Source organism: Amphiura filiformis, chromosome 19 (assembly GCF_039555335.1).
Source record: "Amphiura filiformis chromosome 19, Afil_fr2py, whole genome shotgun sequence".
NCBI classification, from domain to species: domain Eukaryota; kingdom Metazoa; phylum Echinodermata; class Ophiuroidea; order Amphilepidida; family Amphiuridae; genus Amphiura; species Amphiura filiformis.
The window spans coordinates 38,097,553-38,117,075 of NC_092646.1; the positions used below are offsets into that span (position 1 = coordinate 38,097,553).

Consider the following 19,523-nt stretch of genomic DNA (forward strand, 5'->3'; position numbering starts at 1 on the left):
CCGGCACCGGCCCCCTGCCCCCCCCTGCTCGTCATGGCCGTCGGTTCATGTAAGGCCGTCGGTAGACGGAAGGTGTTGGTAAAAAAAGGGTTAACAATAAGACTATTTTTCACCCAGGGTGACAGAAAAAGGGGAGAATTATAAATAAAAATGATGAAAAATTGTGAATGTCATTCAATTTTACATAAAAATGTTGTGTTTTTACGCCTATAATCCTTTTTGTTTTGTTTTTTGCTCTTCACTTTTTCCAACCATGCAAAAAAAAATTGGGGTCAACAAATCGCAACTTCCGGTGGCAAAAAATATTTCCGTTGGTACATTTACAAGTTGTGCCCCTTCGGTTCAAAAATCCACTGTTCTGGAGAGCAAGACTGTCAGGACTCTTATATAGGAGAAACCGCCCAACCTCTTCACAACCGCATGCAACAACATCGCAGAGCCAGTTCAAGTGGAGACGACTCCGCGGTTTTTCTTCATCTGAAAGCCAGTGGACACCATTTTGACACCAAGGATGTCCGGATTTTAGATCGGGAGCTGCGGTGGTATGAGCGGGGCGTGAAAGAGGCAATCTGGGTGAGGGCCGAGCAACCGTCACTCAACCGTGGAGGAGGCGTCCAGGCCAAACTTTCACACGGCTGGGACAGAATCATGAAGGACATTCCTCGCCGATTGTCATCTACAACCCAGCTGAAGACTGAAGGTTTCAGTCGCACCGTCGGTTCGTCTTAACTTAAATCTTAATTTTAAGCATGATTGTCATGATTGGTGGAGATACATGTAGAAACTGATGCTTCACTTTATCACAATGAGTAGATTGCATTGACGGTTTTGATGTAGTCGACATCTGGCAGAGGCTTCCGCTGTGGACCATCAAGATATTTCTGTATTGCAGGATGGGATGACATCGTCATCAGAAAGTTCTGAAATTTTAAGCACAATATAAGAAAAGACACTGTTTACTTTCTTTAGTAACAATTGTTTGGTTATTGTTTTTCTGCAACCTATTACATATTCTATATATGTCTTGTGCCAGAGGTTGATTTAAGTTAAGTACTACCCAACACCCCCCTGAGTTAACTCTGCAGCGAGCAAAGCAGTGTGGGTAAGGGGCTGTGCAATAATCATGAGCCCCCCCCTCCCCGGGGGGTAAAATTTCCAAACGGCTCGCCAAAAATCGCTTGCCCCCCCTCTCGGCCCGCCAAAAATCGCTTGCCCCCCCTCTCGGCCCACCAAAACATCTTTGCCTCCCCCCCACATTTTACCTTCCCCCAGGCTAGGGCTCATAAGTATTACAGAGCCCCTAACATGATACCACTGCTCTGCTATACTGCATAGAAGTGCATGGTTTGAATTTGTACAGCAATATTTATAATAAAAACACTGTCAATATGCTGGTCGATTTCACATTTTATGTTATCTACAGAAGGTGTGAGTTATCCTTTAATATACATGTACACACATCACTTGAAATCGACCAAGTGATAATGACACACACACACACACACACCCACACCCCACCCACCCCACACACACACACAATTTGTAAACAACATCTTTTGCACAGAATTTAATGGGATTTGAAAAGAAAAGTGGCAGTTGAAACTCTGGTGATAACACTTTTACAGTGCATGATGGGACGTCCTTAAATCATCCTCTGGTCTAGTGCCTGGTTGATTTTATTTTCATTCGCTAGCCATGCCCAATTCGACAGTCCAATTAAAGTTAATGAAAAAGGTTCAAAACATTTATCATTCATTTTATGGACTTTATATCACACTTCACAAATTGGTGTTTCTACATTTTGATTGATGTTTATAAAATGGTATTCAGTAAAATAATGTCCATAAGTAATAATATTTTCAATAACATTATACAATTACGGAACATGTAATACAAACCAGGGTATTTGGATATTCGACCAAAACTTCCATTGCGTTTTCAGCAAGCCATGTAATGCTGTCTAGAAACACTATGTCGCACATTGAAAGGCTTCCACCTACTAGGTATCCACTGCCATTAGATTCAAGCTCCTTGAAGCAGGAACAAAAAGAGGGAAGGAAGGAAGGGATGAAGACAGACAAGAATAATGTCAATAATTATTTCATCACAGTTTCTGAAACAGGGATTAAGAAAATCTCGTAATGCAAAACCAACTGGCAACTCTAAGATTAGTTCTGAAACTACTTCTAACGTTGGTTGTCAGTAGCAGTCACTACTCACCAAGTGTTGATAAAGACACCAGTGGTTGCTGAAACGTACACAAGTAAGCACAATTTCTGGATCAGACGCATTGTCTACTGAATTTACAGATGAATCTGTTCCACCATTAGCATTTCAAGTTAACATAATATAATAGCGCCTTTTTCCATATCTTAGAGGATTCAAAGCGCTGTAATTTCGCTACAAGGGTGAATCATCACAATCAGATCGCATCAACTAGGCCGTGGCCGGTTGCAGCGCGCTGCAGCGCGGCGCAAACCTATTCGCACTTAGATTGTAGCATCCACCAATTATCTGTGCAGCTCCCCAAATTCCATTGGGTGAAGGAAGTTTTTGATTACCAAACAACTCGTCGGTCGCAACACATAGTGGCGTACGTGAAGGACAAAATACGTCTCCGAGCAAAACGTTTTTGAAGGATATGCTACTAGTAACTGAGTCGATACCCCTCCACTGTTATCTCTCAGTTGCCCGATTCCATTTGAAATTGAAGTTTAAGGTTCAAACTATTAAATTGTATCTTTAATAGTTAACGATTTTATGATAGCTATATGACGTGACGTGTTGATTCAGCGCTCCGTAAAACCACATCAATTTTCATCATATTCATTATTTGTTCACCTCAATAACTGAGTTTGATCCAGCCATCTTGTTGCCGTCACACGTTGGTCTCAAAATGCCTCCGAAATCCAACAAATCTGTTAAATCCAAGACCAAACATGACCGTAAAACATCAGAGACTGAGGACTACAGGGAGCAGAATTCTGCACCCCTGGATACCATCAGTGACACTGAACATACCGACGGCGGCGAAAGCAACATTAAGGAGATCGTCCGTGATGCTCTTTCAAACAAAGTATCAATATCGGCACCACTGGTCAACAATATTGTGGATGGTATCCTTAAGTCACCTGCAGTATTTTCGTTGTTGGTTGCAGAGGTCACCAAAGCAGTTCATGAAACTCTAACCACCAAGGTTAAGCAAGAATTTACGACTCCGTATCCATGGATACGGAAGTAAACAAGAATGAGATCGCATCCTCAAAACAGAACTTAATGATCTCCAGCACATAAACGACAGTCTCCAATCCCAGCTAGATGAAGCTGAGCAGTACAGCAGAAGGAACTGTTTATTATTACATGGTGTTCCAGAAAAAGAAAAAGAAGACACAACACAATTGGCAGTTACGAACATTAACCAGCATCTCCATCTTGATCTTGATCTTGACGCTGAAAGACTGGACAGAACGCACCGTCTAGGTAAACATAAGCCAGGATCGAGCAAGCCAAGACCAATCATCATCAAATTTGTCTCTTACATAGACCGCGCCGCTGTTTACAAAGTCAAAAGTCAGCTCAAGGGTAAGAAATTGCTCATCACAGAGAGCCTCACTGCCCACCGCATGTCAATCTACAGACAAGCCCAGCAGATGGCAAAGGACGGCGTTGTAGTCGCAGCTTGGACACAAGATGGACGAATCTTAGTGCTGGACAATTCAAACAACAAGGTACTTATAAAATCTTCAAATGATCTTGATCGCATGCAATAAATTGTTAAGTAATTTCCATTTATTTCGCGTTCGCGGGACACCCGATTCAGACTCATTTATGAAATCACTCCAATGGTGATCATTTGAACATTTGCGCACTGACTCGCCATGTTTTATATTATTCTGATATGTTTGTTTTGCTTGTGAAATCAGTAATGTTAACTTTACTGTAAGTTGCCATATTTACTTGAGGTATCACTATCATGTATCCCCTGTTGTATTCTTCATGTATGATCAATTGATCTGGCACCTTTTAAGGTCACCATGCATTCACTGTTTTATTTTTCTTGAATGAACCACCGTTGCTCTTTTGTTGCGAATTTGTCAACACATGATTATATTGGTTCATTCAATTGGATCTCTTCAATGATCATCTCCCCTAGTTCGCTCAAAGTTCCGCTTTGTCAGCTTTCTAATATTGTGTGTAATCAATATTTTTCAGATATTCTGTCACTGATTGTTTTTGTGATGATGCTCCACTAGAAAGGCCCTTATTTTCTCGTTGCCTGAAACTTTTGTCTCAGTCTTCATGGACTGTTGCTCACCTTTCTGAGTAAGCTATTTTCTAGAATGCATCATCAAACAAACCTGGTGTGTAATGTACCATGCTTATCAAATGTAGGTTTCATGATTACATCATCTTTTGTTTATAGTTTCACATAAACTTCCCAGTACGTGCTTGATTTGGCATTCCCCTCTTTTTGTGCACGCTCCTCTCTTTGCATTTCTTTCTTAAACAGGGCGTTAATTATTTCCAACTGATTAACAATGAGACACCATCTCATAGATTTGAGTTTTTATAATATTCTCACATTCTTGCCATCTCAAATAATTCTGTCATTGATTATTTATGTGATGATGCTCCACCAGAAAGGCCCCTTGTTTTTATTGCCTCGTGCGTTTTGTCATAATCTTCATGGTTTGTTGCTCACTTGCATAGAATATGCTTTTTCTGGAAGGCATCATCAAACTAATGTGGTGTTAAAACATGTATATTAAATGTAATTTTCATGATTATGATGTTATAAAATATACATTGTATTTATTTTGCCATACCTGTTTGTATGATATCTTATGCATGCGTCTCGTATAAATTCGTATTCTTGGTATCTTATATTTTGCTAGTTTCACATAACAGTACTGCCCAGTGCGTGCTTGCTTGCTTTGGCATTCCTCCCCCTTTTTTGTGCTCGTCCCTCTCATTGCATTTCTTTCTAAAAACACGGCATAATTTCTAACTGGCACTTAATAATGAGACACCATCTCATAGATTTGAGTTTTTCATGATTATAATATTATCACATTCTTGCCATCTCAAATAATTTTGTCATTGATTATTTATGTGATGATGCTTCACCAGAAAGGCCCTTTGTTTTTATTGCCTCGTGCGTTTTGTCTTAGTTTTCATGGTTTGTTGCTCACTTGCTCAGAATAGGCTTTTTTTTCTGGAAGGCATCATCAAACAAACGTGGTGTTAATCATGTATATTAAATGTAATTTTCATGATTATGATGTTATAAATATATATCTTAATTTTCGAGTCGTGTATAATAAATGTAGTTTTCAGAATGCTGATTAATTAATACATTTTATATTACCATTTCTGATGGTACATACATGTACTTCATTAAGTTGCCTACTGTTTGGTTATATCTTATGCATGCCTCTGGTATAAATTCGTATTCTTATAATTATTTTCATGATTGTTCTCACATTATTGCCATTTTGAACAATTCTATCATTGATAGTTCACAATGTATGTGACGATGCTTCACCAGAAAGGCCCTTTGTTTATATTGCCTCGTGCGTTTTGTCATAGTCTTTATGGTTTGATGCTCACTTGCTCAGAATAGGCTTTTTTCTGGAAAGCATCATCTAACAATCGTGATATTTTAAAAACGTGTCATGTATATTAAATGTAATTTTCATGATTATGATGTTACAAAACATACATTTTATTTATTTTGCCATACTTGCTTTTTTTGCCATATCTGCATTACTAAGTTGTGTACTGTTTTAATGATATCTTATGCATGCCTCTCGTATAAATTCGTTTTCTTGGAACCTCATATTATGTTAGTTTCACATAACTTCCCAGTGCTTGCTTGCTTTTGGCAGCCCCCCCCCCTTTTGTGCACGTTCCTCTCTTTGCATTTCTTTCTAAAACAGGGTGCTATCTCCAACTGACATTTAACAATGAGATACCATCTCAAAGGTGTGATTTTTTTTCATGATTATAATATCCTCACATTCTTACCATCTCAAATAATTCTGTCAGTGATTGTTTATGTGATGATGCTTCACCAGAAACGCCCTTTTTTTTTTTTTTTTTTTTTTTTTTTTTTTATTGTCTCGTGCGTTTTGCCTTAGTCTTCATGGTTTGTTGCTCACTTGCTCAGAATTGGCTTTTTCTGGAAGGCATCATCAAACAAACGTGGTGTTAAAACATGTATATTAAATGTAATTTTCATGATTATGATGTTATAAAATATATACATCTATTTATTTTCCCATACCTGTTTGTATGATATCTTATGTAGGCCTATGCCTCTTGTATAAATTCTTATTCTTGGTATCTTATCTTTTGCTAGTTTCACATAACTGCCCAGTGCTTGCTTGCTTTTGCATTCTTCCCCCTTTTGTGCTAGTTCCTCTCATTGCATTTCTTTCTAAAACAGGGCATCATTTCCAAATGGCATTTAACAATGAGACACCATCTTATAGAGTTGAGTTTTTCATGATTGTATAATATTCTTACATTCTTGCCATCTCAAATAATACTGTCATTGATTGTTTATGTGATGATGATCCACCAGAAAGGCCCTCTGCATTTGTTGCCACGTGTGTTTTGTCTTAGCCTTCATGGACTATTGCTCACTTTTTCAGAATAGGCTTTTCTGGGAGTCATCATCAAACAAATCTGGTGTATTATAATAAAAATGGGTCGTGAATACTATATGTACTTTTCATGATAATATTGATACCATAATATACATTTATATTGCCATTCTTGGTTGTACCTACATCATTATTTAGTTGCCTACTGTTTAATATGTTTAATGATACCTTTTTCTCGGTATCTCTTATTTATACAACGTAACTCTGTAATGATCCATGACTATAGACTATTGATCCATAGCTATAGTCTATTATTTTGTCGGTTTGTTGCTCGACTTGCTTCATCACACACTCAGTTGATCTCAAACAATATCTATTTTATCAATCATGCGTTTAGCGTCAATAATGATTCTTGTCTCACTATATATATTTTTATTGTATAATCGTGATTATCTGATGCTTGGGTTTCTTTTGCCTACATTGTGCTATTATTAACAACTTTCATGTTAATTTAATTTATATTGACATATCTGTTCAATTCTCATTCTTTGGTTTGACATTTTTTACATTGCGTGCTGCTCTGAATATAATTATTGCCATCTAAATAATATATATTGGAATTGCAAATAAGTGTCAACTATATAGTGTGATAATGCTTCACAAGAATAACACACTGCCTTTTCATAGGCCTCTGGTCTATAGGCCTTTGATCTCCTTGGTTTGTTGCTCATACTATTATTTTGGCCTCTCATTGGATGCATCATCACACATAGTTGGACTTGCAGCATATCTATGTCACCGAGCTCACATTTCAATGTGGTCAGCTTAGTTTATGATGAACTTGTGTACTTTATATTTCCTGCTCCCCTTGATTTCCTGTTGTTTCTTAATTTGATTTTCTAATAAAGGCATATTTCTCAAACACAGGATGTTTGTGGCAATGTGGAAATCTTTTCTCATCCCTGTTCCCCTCTCACATCTATATAGATGCTTGTATTGTAATTACCATCTTGCATTTTATGCATCTCATACTGTCCTGGACATCAAATCTGTTATTCACACCAATTCTCGTCATTATGTTATGTTGCCTCAGTTATGTAACATTGTATTGACTATGTGGCTTACGAGTTAGCTATCGTAAGATCTTTGAGCAATCGCTATTCCATCGTGTATTTGATACACATTGATGTGCTCAATTGTAATATTACTTAACTTTGTATAGCCTTGTTATACAAAGTTAAACTTGTGTTATTACTTAATTAAGTAAGTTTATATTTTTTTCTACCTGATATATTTGTCTTGTATGTTTACATGTCCGATCCTACTTCTTTTAACTCTGAACTAGTCTCTGATCTTATTTTCCATCCCTTTTCCTTTAATAGCTCACTACACCCGTCTGATGGTTTGTCTGATGATGCTGATGTCACAAATGCTAATGAAGCTCGCTGTACCTACTATGATTCAAGTACTATCTCGAGTCACCAGCCTAGCATAAATGACTGTAATTTATCTCTCTTCCATTTAAATTCCAGTAGCCTTGCTAAACACTCAAATGATGTCATTGACTATCTTTCTGTTTTAAACAACCATTTTGACATCTATGGGTTCTCAGAAACCTGGTTTACTTCGGATGACAATTCTTTGCTTTGTGATTTTGGTGATTTCTCCGTTGAAAATTGTGTTAGAGAAAATCGTCGCGGCGGCGGAGTGTCATTATTTGTAAAGTCAAGCATCAATTATTCTATCAGACCTGATCTAGCCATCACCGCCGACGATTGTGACTCTCTATTCATTGAAACAACCCATAACTCCCAAAAGATCATCATTGGCGTTGTTTATAAGCCAGAGTATGTCATATTTGCTGATTTTATATCCTCTCTAACAAATACGCTCGCTCTTGTTTCTAGAGAGAAAAAGACTTGTTTTATTATGGGTGACTTCAATATTGATCTTCTTGTCCACGAGCACAATTCCAAGGTTTCTGAATTTCTTAATTTATTTTACTCACATGATTACATCCCTACCATCACTCGACCCACCCGCATTAAGACCAACAAAAACGGTCACACCTCTGCAACACTAATCGACAACATATTTACTAACGACATCACTAGTATCATCAACTCTGGTATTGTTGTCACGGATTTATCCGATCACTTCCCTGTATTCATCACTAAACAAACTGACAACAACAAGCCAATCAAAACTACATTAACTCACCAACAGCGTCAATTCCACACGAACAACATCAATGGTTTAAAAATTCGCTTTCTCTAGTTGATTGGCAGGTTGTTGAAAGTTCTACTAACCCAGATGATGCGTATAATATCTTCATTCATAAATTCAATGACCTTCTTAATATTCATTGTCCGCTAAAAAATAAAATAATTTCTAAACGCAATACCCCTAAAAAACCTTGGGTAACTAAAGCACTTATTAAATCTATTAAAACCAAGGATAAACTTTACAAAACTTACACTTCAAAACCGAACTCGGAAAATAAAAATAAATACACTAATTATAGGAACTATTTAAACCAACTTCTTAGAATTAGTAAAAGAAATTATATTACAACTAAAATTGAAAATAATAAAAATGATACTAAAAAGATGTGGCAAACGCTCAATAACTTATTAGGCCGTAATAAAAAATCTAAACTTCCTGAAGTTTTCGTAGATAAAGATGGCACTAAATTAACCGATAATAAACAAATTGCTGATCAATTTAATTCATTCTTTGCTAACATAGGTATATCACTGGCTAATAAGATTCCCGATCCAACTCCTGAGATTAAACATGCGTTCTCTTCAAACAATATGCCTCATAGTCTATTCCTATCTCCTACATGTTCCGATGAGATCATTAAATTAACTTCTAAACTTAAAACAGTCACAGTAGTGGTGATGACTGCGTCAGTAATAATCTTCTAAAACAAATCATTCCTTCCATCAGCACCATACTTGCACATATCTTTAATTTATCACTCTCCACTGGCATCATACCATCAACACTTAAAAAGCCAACGTTACCCCTATCTTCAAGTCTGGTGATAAACATGACTTTACCAACTATAGGCCCATCTCCATTCTTCCAACTATTTCCAAACTTCTGGAAAGAATTGTATACATCAGGATCCAAGATTTTATCACCCACAACAACATACTAACCAAACATCAGTTTGGTTTTAGACCAGGAAGGTCCACCAACATGGCAGTAAATGATCTCTACTGCAGGATTACTGACAATCTTGATCAGAAACTGCACACAATTGGAATCTTTTTGGATCTCAGCAAGGCCTTCGATACCATAAACCACACTATCCTTCTTGATAAACTTTATCATTATGGTATCCGGGGCCTTGCTAATGATTGGATCCAAAACTATCTCTCTGGAAGAAGCCAAAAAGTCATGGTTAATGGTGTTTGCTCTCATTCTTCTGATGTTACCTGCGGTGTTCCCCAGGGATCAATTTTGGGCCCTCTTCTTTTCCTCCTCTACATTAATGACCTCCCCTGCACCACATCTATTCCACATTTTATATTGTTTGCTGATGACACCAACATCCTTTTTGCACACCATGACCCAAAATTACTTGAATTAACTATAAATAAGGAACTAAAGATAATATCTAACTGGTTCAAACTAAATAAATTGTCACTAAATATAAAGAAAACTAATTATATTGTATTTAAAAATAAACATAATAATAAACCTGATATTTCATATGATATAAAAATAGATAGCACACCAATTGAAAAAGTAAATACAACTAAATTCCTAGGCCTGCTTATAGATCACAACTTATCATGGAACTCCCACACACAACACATTTCAAAAATAGTTTCCAAATACAACGGTATCATTCGCAAGGTCCGGCAATTCATCCCCTCATCTTCACTTTTCACCCTCTATAACTCTCTTGTTCTTCCATACCTGTCTTACGGTGCTCTTGTGTGGGCTGACCCCAACAACACCAACTTACATTCGCTATTTCTTCTTCAAAAGAGAGTTATTAGAACTTGCACCTACTCCCTATGGCTTGCTCATACTGACCCTCTATTTTCCTCCCTTCGCCCTCTAAAACTCTATGATATATACAAACTTCAACTTGGCTCTTTTATGTATCAATTTCATAATGGTCTTCCCTCCAGATCTTCTACATGACAATTTCTTTAACGTAGATGTATCTGCTCATTCTTATAACACGAGACATGCCAATGAGTCATTCATCATCCATACTAACACTATTTTAGCTGGCAATACTTCTAAAACCAAAGGACCCCTTCTCTGGAACACGATTCCACTCAACATCAGACACTCTGTGTCCCATGTTGCTTTCAAAAGCAGGTTGAAAAAATCTATGGTCCTTGAGTATGAATCGGCGTAGCCGCTGCCTATACTCGAAGCCTTACGGTACTTGTATGGATTGCTAATTTTGCCTTATTCTGGTTCCTTTGTGTGCTTTAATTGTCATCCATTGTCTGCCCTCTTACAATAGTACTCACCGAGCTTCTTCACATTAGGCCCTATTACTGTTTCGTCGGAATCACCAGAAGCCTTCGACACTTGTTCCATCTTGCTCTTGATTTAAGTAGTAGCTATGACCCTCACTATTCTCCTCTATCTCTTTCATTCCTCTCCCTCTTTCCTATTTTCTTCTCTTTCTCTCTCGCTCTCTTCTTCTTCTTCTTATCGGATAATGTGTGTGTTTGTCTGTCAACGAGGTCTCTGCACCCCACGCCCCGCGTTTAGCAGAGTCCTCGTCAATCATCTTTTTCCCCTCCCATTTTCATTTTGCTCAACAACCTAATTCTAAAATAAAATCTCTGTCATCATGTATAGCCCCTCTCACTGTAAAGTATGCTGAGATTGACTCATTAACATTATTATCCATTGTATCAATGGTCATTTATGTATTTTGTAAAATCTAATGTATCATACTTATGATTCTTATCATGCATTACTATGCATTATATTATGCATCCATTGTATCAACATGATCAACAAACATTTAAAATGTACTCTGCCATCACTATAACTAAGAGAATTAGAAATATTATTATTATACTATTTTATCATTATGTTATTACATTATTATATTATAATATTACTATATTATCATTACATTATTATGTTCTATTATGTTATATTATTAAAAACATTAAAAATTTTATATTTATTATCATGTATTACTATGTTATAGTTGATAGTATGTATTGTATTATTCACTGAGCATGTTTGTAGAGAGCCAGCTTATCCGTTGTAAGGCGCTTATCATCGTAGAAGTACTTCAAAATCAATTGCCATTGCAGTGTGGTATTTCCGTGATAAACTACTATAAGCACGCTCGTAATATCACTATGCATTTAAAGTGTATTTTGGTCAATCATACATAGCAATGCTATTCTAACTTAATTATATTGATTTAATTGTTACTGCCTAAATGTATTGATATTTATTTATACCAATGACTCTTGTTTACATTTAATTTTATTACTTTGTTGAGCTATTAGTATCACTTGTATATTGATGTTGATGATTGATGAAAATAAAATATGAATGAATGAATGAAAATATGAATGAACAAGGAAGAATTATTATAGGATAATAGCTAGCTCGAAACCTGTACGCCACTATGTGAACCGATTTATGAAAGCAGGATGAAACCAGAGATCCCGGAGAAACCTAAGACAGCGAGCGTGGAATCGGAATAAATCAAGTGGACACAGTCCTTGGGCACGGCCGGGGCTTGAACCCGGGACCTCAGCGATGCAAGGCGAGGGAACTACTGCTGCGCCAACTCCCTCTCAATGTACGTAAAATAAGGAGAAAATGATACCTTTTCAAAAACAGGAAGAAACCTATCCTTAACCTTCTGTACAACCGCCTCCCATTCTTTGTCCTTATTCTTGGACACCTTGTCGAGGTACGCATAGAGGATGGTCGTATACATATCATGTGCTTCGTCCGATAATTTTTCTATCCTAAAAGATAAGAGAAAATATAAATAATAAAATAATAAAAATTCCCTTTAAACGTGAAATTCGACCTAAACCTCTAGTGGAAATTTATAAGAAGAATAAATTCTTTCAAAAGCGATGAAAATAGGCCTACACACACCGCATATAAATAAAACATATAGTACGGGGACATGCGTCACACAAACGTCTCCCGTAGGCATTTGATGATTATGGTCATTTTCGTTATTTATTTTTTTGAACTAAAAGCCATTCTGAATCAAATAAACCATGTGTTTTTTTTTTCTCGATGGGGCTGAAGGGTTTAAACCTAAAATATAGCAGCCGAATTAAATTTTAAAAATGTCAACATAATCCGATCAAGGAGTACAATGCCTCAAATGTTTGTATTTTTGTAAATAAACACACTGATTCTTACTTAGCCTTTTCCTCTGGGTTCGTTCCAAGCCATCCCTGTTTATTGCAGATATGTCGCAATATATCCATAGATTCTACCAGCTTTAAGCCGTCTATTTCAAGCAACGGATTCTGACCAGAGAGTTCCTTTCCCTCTGTGTAAACATATGAGAAAATGAAAAATCAAATGTTGTGGTGACGATACCGGCAGGTCGCCGTATTGTACACCCGTATATTACATAAGATAAAAGCATGATATTCTTGCAGTCTTGTGTGTTGTCTTGTCACTTTGCCCTTGGTAAAGATCCTGCTATGATCGAAAGCTCTGGCCCCTAAAAAAATTTTGTTATTCATATACAAATATTGAATCATTCGTCGTGAGTTCGGTAGACGGCCGAATTTTCGGCTTTTGGTTATATCATTTCACCCATGCATTATTATTTAATTAGAGAACAAGGGATCAATATTTTATCTATAGAGGGCAGCATATAATTTTTTTAACGGTTATCATAATCGATCGTACTGCAATGCACCGTTAGCTAACCCTGTATGTCGCCCTCTTTGGATTACTTGTTACGCTGTTATCATCTGATCTCTGTTACAAAATATATGCTGCCCTCTATTATGTACACATTTGATCCCATGTTCTCTAATTCAAAAATAATGCATGCGTAACATGAATGTACCAAAAGCCGGATCCGACTGTCTGCCGAATTCATAACGATATGCTTATAGACGGAATTCTACAGTATTGTGGATAAAGTAGATAAAATATTATCGAAAGTTCGAAACAGCTGTGCCTGTCGTCCCAGACTAATAGAACCGTTGCTAAAAGATGAACAATTACGTAACTTGAAATGACCTTACCTGCTCTTAGTTTGGCTAAATCATCCTTAGTCTCAATGAAGGATTCTTCGAACTGTAAGCATGGAAAATAAATTTGAAAATCAATATTTAGTGGCCAAACACACTAAATAAATCTTAAGAACAACATAGGCTGATATGATGTTAGGGTGAGTTGGGTGTGGTAGGTGAGTGTGTAGGGGGTCTTGGGGTAGGAGTGTTTGAGTGTATTTGCTTGCAATACAAGGCATATTAACGTTTATCAGACATGCTATATTTACGTTTTCATCCGGCATCTTTTAAGTTAAGATTACTAGCAACTCGATCAGCATAAATGTGTCTTTATGTCTGAATGTGTGTAGCTGCAGTGTGAGGGATGTGGTGGAGATAGATGTAGGGTGTGTGTTTTTATACAAACTTTTGCGCTAACTGTCACCGGATAAATGAGTATCAAATTTAATTGAACAGGTTGTATTCACTGCAAATGCTGAATTACTCATTGTTGAGGAAAAAGGAAACAAACTGAGCAACAAAATGACTAAATGGAACGTCCGGTCCGACTGCCTGATCAGGAAATACTGCCGAGTCAGGCAGCATGTTGCCTGCGCAGGCAACATGGTATCCCACAATGCAATGCTCTATTTCAGATAGAGCATCTTTTAATATACCGTTATTTCTTGGTTTTGAGTAAAGAAGTAGGTAAAATATATAAAATTATCAATGGATGTACAATCAGTAGTATTGTTTCAATCAAATGTTTAAAAAACCAACCGTTAGAAATTGTTTTGTCATTTAAATTATTTTCCTCCCGGGGGATTTTTTTTTCGCCCGGTGAATATTTGTCAACCCACATGTAGCTCATGTGTGTCAAATTAAAATTTCCACCGATCTTTTATAAAAATCACCATGAACAATTTAGTCCTTAGTCTGTCAAATTCGGAAGGGTTACCAAAGCCTGCGTTGCCTGCGCAGGCAACATGCTGCCTGAATCGGCAGTATTTCCTGATCAGGCAGTCGGACCGGACTGGAACTGCTCAATATTGATTGAAATGTATTCAACTTGAGTAAAAATGTAATCAATATTAAGTTCCATTTGATTCAGTTTGTTACTATTTCCTTTACACTCAACATTGAGTGATTTTCACTATTTTTATTTAGAGTGTAGCAACTGTGTCTCACCGGTATTTCCGCAGCCCCAAGCGCGATTCGAACCACTTCAGACAGGCCTCTGCCATTTGTAGAGTAAAGTCTTGCAGCCATCGCTAAAATTAAGTGCGACAAAAAGTGAGTGTGACAAAAATTACTTAGTACGTACATCTAACATGCGTATTATGGCAATCGCCACTTTTTTTGTCTTTATGCACTCATATCCTCGGAGGGTATTCTCCGCCTGACATAATACACTGCAAAAACAAGTGTTTTTATTCAAACACCATATTGTGTTTATTTAGAGCAACACTTAATAAACACATAATTCATGTTAATGGTTCTAACACTAATGTTCATAAATTAACACTTGGTGTTATATTACAAACATTAGTGTTTGTAATATAACACCAAGTGTTAAGTGTTTGTAATATAACACCAAGTGTTAATTTATGAACATTAGTGTTAGAACCATTAACATTAGTGTTAGAACCATTAACATGAATTATGTGTTTATTAAGTGTTGCTCTAATAAACACAATATGGTGTTTAAATAAAAACACTTGCTTTTGCAGTGTACCATTCGCACTACTTCATTTCATCGCAAGCAATCTGACAAGAAGTGTTCGCTCAATACTGTTGCACTTGCACTCAACTTGGCATGAAATAAATAACTGTTTATAAAAGAATGCAAAAAGTTCGATTTTTATACACTAATGTTTAACATGACAAGAAAGTATTCAATTATCCAAATGCTTTAATCTGAAAAACAGCATAGCTGGTAAATTTATAGGTAGATTTCAAATGGGATTACATGAATGGGTGACTCCATTTGAAATCAACATATCCAGTAAGGAAGATTAAGGTAATGTCTTCCATAAAACAATTTTAAAAGTTCGATGGATCGCAGCTGGAATTTAGCTCATTATCCGTTCTCATTATTTACCACAGATATATAACACGCTTTTATATGCTTACCTTGTGCATGGAGCTTTGATAATGTAATGCAAATGACAGCATGTTAACATGACCGATACTAGGTAACACAGAAACCAGAAAGCCTTAACTCACAATCACATCACATTATAAGGCTTTTTGGTCCTCAATCCTCGATATGTATCTTCATTTCATTTATATTGAAGGTTACAACTTTGGTATTGCACTACAAATGATATGTTAACATAAATGACCGAAATCAGGTAACACATGTAGCTATACCGAGGGTTGAGAACCAGAAAGCCTTAACTCACAATGTGTCACATCACATTATAAGGCTTTCTGGTCCTTAATCCTCGATATGTATCTTCATTTCATTTATATTGAAGGTTAATACTTACCTGATCTGTTGAGCTTTATTGCACTGCAAATGTTAAGTTAACGTAAATGACCGATGTTAGGTAACAAAGGTATATATATAGCTATATATTATGTGTAATACATTTATTATCTTCATCTTTGTAGACTTTTGCTATCATGTGCAAATCACAGCAAGGTGAAGGTCATGTTAAGTATTCTTCACAGACGAAGTACTTATCTGTGTGTCAATATTCAATACAGGGTGTCCCTGAAATAACTGTATCGTCGGAAACGTAATTGTTTGGGTATTTTAACGCCGCAACTAAACATAACTAAATAACTGGCGTGGTTGGGGAACAAATCAGCTATCATATACTTTTTGAATTTAGAAATTTGACCATACCGTTCTTGGAATATAAGAATTTTACGAATATCCCTCGTTTTCAACCGCATCATCAGTTCATGAGGCGTCTATTGTCATTGCTAGGTTGACTCGGTAGAATAGATTAAAAATGAGGTAGTTTCGTAAGTTTTTTTATTTCAAAATCGGAGCGATCAATTGTCAAAATAGCTGATATATTCCTCAACCACATCGGTTATTTAGTTATATTTGATTTCTACCTTACAATACCCCAAAAAATCAGTTTCCGATGATATAGTTTTTTCAGGGGCACCCTGTATATACTTTATACCTAATGGTCTTTATACCTAATCTCGTTTCCAGTGGCATACAGGCTGAGTCAAAAAGGAGTAAACTCATGTTTGAGGGGCTGTAACTCAAGATCTGTAAAGAATCTGCTGAAAATGAAAATACCACTGAAAAGAGCAAATTCTACACGTCTAAATAAAAAAAGAAAAGAAGATATATTGCAATTGCTCACAGTAAACTCAAGTTATACTCATTTGAATACAACCACCCATTTCTGTAGCTGCACACGGTTTCACTTCCCAAGTAGGGGCCCACCTATGATATTGATTGGTAAGGCGCGATATTCAAATGCAAATAAAGTTCTGTGGCAGGTGTGGTTTTGATCAATAATTCCTACATGTTAAAGGGCTCTTTTCAATATTAATTTTACCTCATAGTGCACTACATTATAATAAAACGGGCCAAATGACAACATGGCACACAATTTACCGCACGGGAGCGCACGTTTCTGTCGACGAAGTATCATGAAACTAAGAGTCCCACTGAAGTTCAGAGTCTTTTTCGTCTCCAATTTCCTACAGCTAACCGGGTTTCATGTAAGGGAGCAGTATATAAGAATGTGAACAAGCTCAATGTGCATGGGGCACTAAGGAACATACAGCCGGAAGCTTCAGGCAGACCACGAACTGCTAAATCACAAGTGAACATTGCTAGAGTTAGACGTGCGTTACAGCAAGACCAAAGATCAGCTCAATCCTTTACCCAGCATTCCCCAATCAAACTTCTGCCGGGTCGTTCGTAAAGACTTGAATTGGTATCCCTATTACCGTCATGGACTTTGTTGAATATTAATTAAAAGCAAAAGTTGTCTTCTCAACAATATATCCTGTTAGCACTTTGCTGATTCGTCAACATTGAAATGGACGAAAATCAATCAGCCGTGTGCAGCTACAAAAATGGCTGGTTGTATTCAAATGAGTATAACTTTAGTTTGCTTTGAGTAATTGCAACAATTCCTTTTTTATTTAGACGTGTAGAATTTGCTCTTTCCAGTGGTATTTTTATTTTTAGCAGATTCCTTGCAGATCTTGAGTTACAGCCCCTCAAACATGAGTTTACTTCTTTTTGACTCAGCCTGTAGTTCGACATCGCCATTTAACAATCGTAGCTTACAATTTGACCTAATGTTGTGGAGTATGAGTTTTTGAACCCATCACATTCAGAGGTCATTCTATGAATATACAAACATTAGGGTTAATGAACTGTGTCCTGAAAATGAGCATGTTTAGAATCCTAGTGACAACCAGACAGGGTCTAATTCTGCATAAAACCTGGCAACGTTATTTCTATAGATCTGCTGCGCATTCAAATTGCATTGTATTGCATCGTAATTTCATTTGTGTCTATGCTAATTATGTTTACACAACATGAACTCACGTGTTTTCAAGCAAATTCGCCGATAATAGGTGATCAAAAGCGATCGGAATGTTACAAAAGTACAGATCGCATTCAGCTTACTTCATATGAGATGATCTTTGGAAAAATACGGCATAATTTGTCTTGGTGTTTGCGGAATGCCATGCAGTAAAATATTAATACGTTGCGGCAATTCATGATTGACAACTAACAATCGGCGTGTCCTTCGTATCCTCCACTGTCAATTTCTTATCCACTCACTAATCCTCACAAAAGCTTTGTGTTGATTACGTAATGAGTGGAGGCAAATTGCAATAAGTACAATGAAATAATGAGTAGGGCGGGCTCCGAGGCGGGTTTCTTCTTCATCTTACGTAACAGTATTGTTCTCCAAAAAAACCCCGGAAGCTTGTCGTTTGGAGCTCTAGCTGAAATACAGCAAGATAATGTAAGATAGTAAATGTAAACCTGTATTTTAGCTAGAGTATCTCGAGCTAGTGACAACGGTATACCGTATAGTGTACAGTTACCAGGCATCTGCCATATAGGTATTAAACCTTTTGAGATAATGACGTCACTATTCAGTGCTCATGGACACCGCCATATTGGCCACACTAAACTACTGCTCATGTATTTGAATGAGAAAACTACATGAGCCTAGGTACAAGCAAGTCGACTATGGTAACCGAACAGAACATCATGAAACTTGGTATCTTACTATAAATAGGGAAATGCTGTGTGTGGGTGTAGGATGGGTAGGGTGTCTATACATACAATCATATTTTTATTTGCATGACAATAGAGGTTATCCACTTCACTCATGTGTGACTTCTAACAAAAGGCGCTGGTTCCCGTAGTATTCCCAGGCTCATTCAACCCAATTCAATGCACGACCTCGGAGTTACCTGCATGACTTTGACTCACATTTTATTTCCCCAGGATATAATCACACCTTGTAACTTTTCACGAATACCCCCCACACCCCTGCACTCTCTCACACTTGGATCGTTGTTTGAATGAAATGCATGATTTCTCCCATACAAACACATGGACTTGGGCATTCCGACGCTGAATATACGCACTTCCCGATTGAATTTGGGGCTGTCGTTCACACATATAGCCTTGTAAAGTGTGCTGAGGCTTGTGGATCAACGTCTAGGCGTTGTGCCTGTGCGTAGCGCACTATAAATC

The 19,523-nt window shown here is 37.0% G+C and overlaps 1 protein-coding gene across 1 annotated transcript; it reads right to left on the reverse strand.

The window, feature by feature from the left end:
• Positions 1 to 403: 403 nt before the first annotated feature.
• On the reverse strand, positions 404 to 15,085 carry LOC140140564 (glutathione S-transferase A4-like). The gene is made up of 6 exons (XM_072162322.1): positions 15,005 to 15,085; positions 13,850 to 13,901; positions 13,005 to 13,137; positions 12,448 to 12,592; positions 1,899 to 2,030; positions 404 to 920 (listed from the first exon to the last, which is right to left on the reverse strand). The coding sequence occupies exons 1-6, from the start codon at positions 15,083 to 15,085 to the stop codon at positions 801 to 803; spliced, it is 663 nt and encodes a 220-aa protein (XP_072018423.1). The 3' UTR covers positions 404 to 800.
• Positions 15,086 to 19,523: the final 4,438 nt, after the last annotated feature.

Excerpts from the sequence above, each read along its gene's own strand:
- LOC140140564 (XM_072162322.1), bottom strand. The coding sequence starts at position 15,085 with ATGGCTGCAAGACTTTACTCTACAAATGGCAGAGGCCTGTCTGAAGTG. Across the intron at positions 13,902-15,004 it reads TTGGGGCTGCGGAAATACCG|TTCGAAGAATCCTTCATTGA; the intron begins GTGAGACACAGT and ends CCATGCTTACAG. Across the intron at positions 921-1,898 it reads TCGAATATCCAAATACCCTG|AACTTTCTGATGACGATGTC; the intron begins GTTTGTATTACA and ends TTAAAATTTCAG.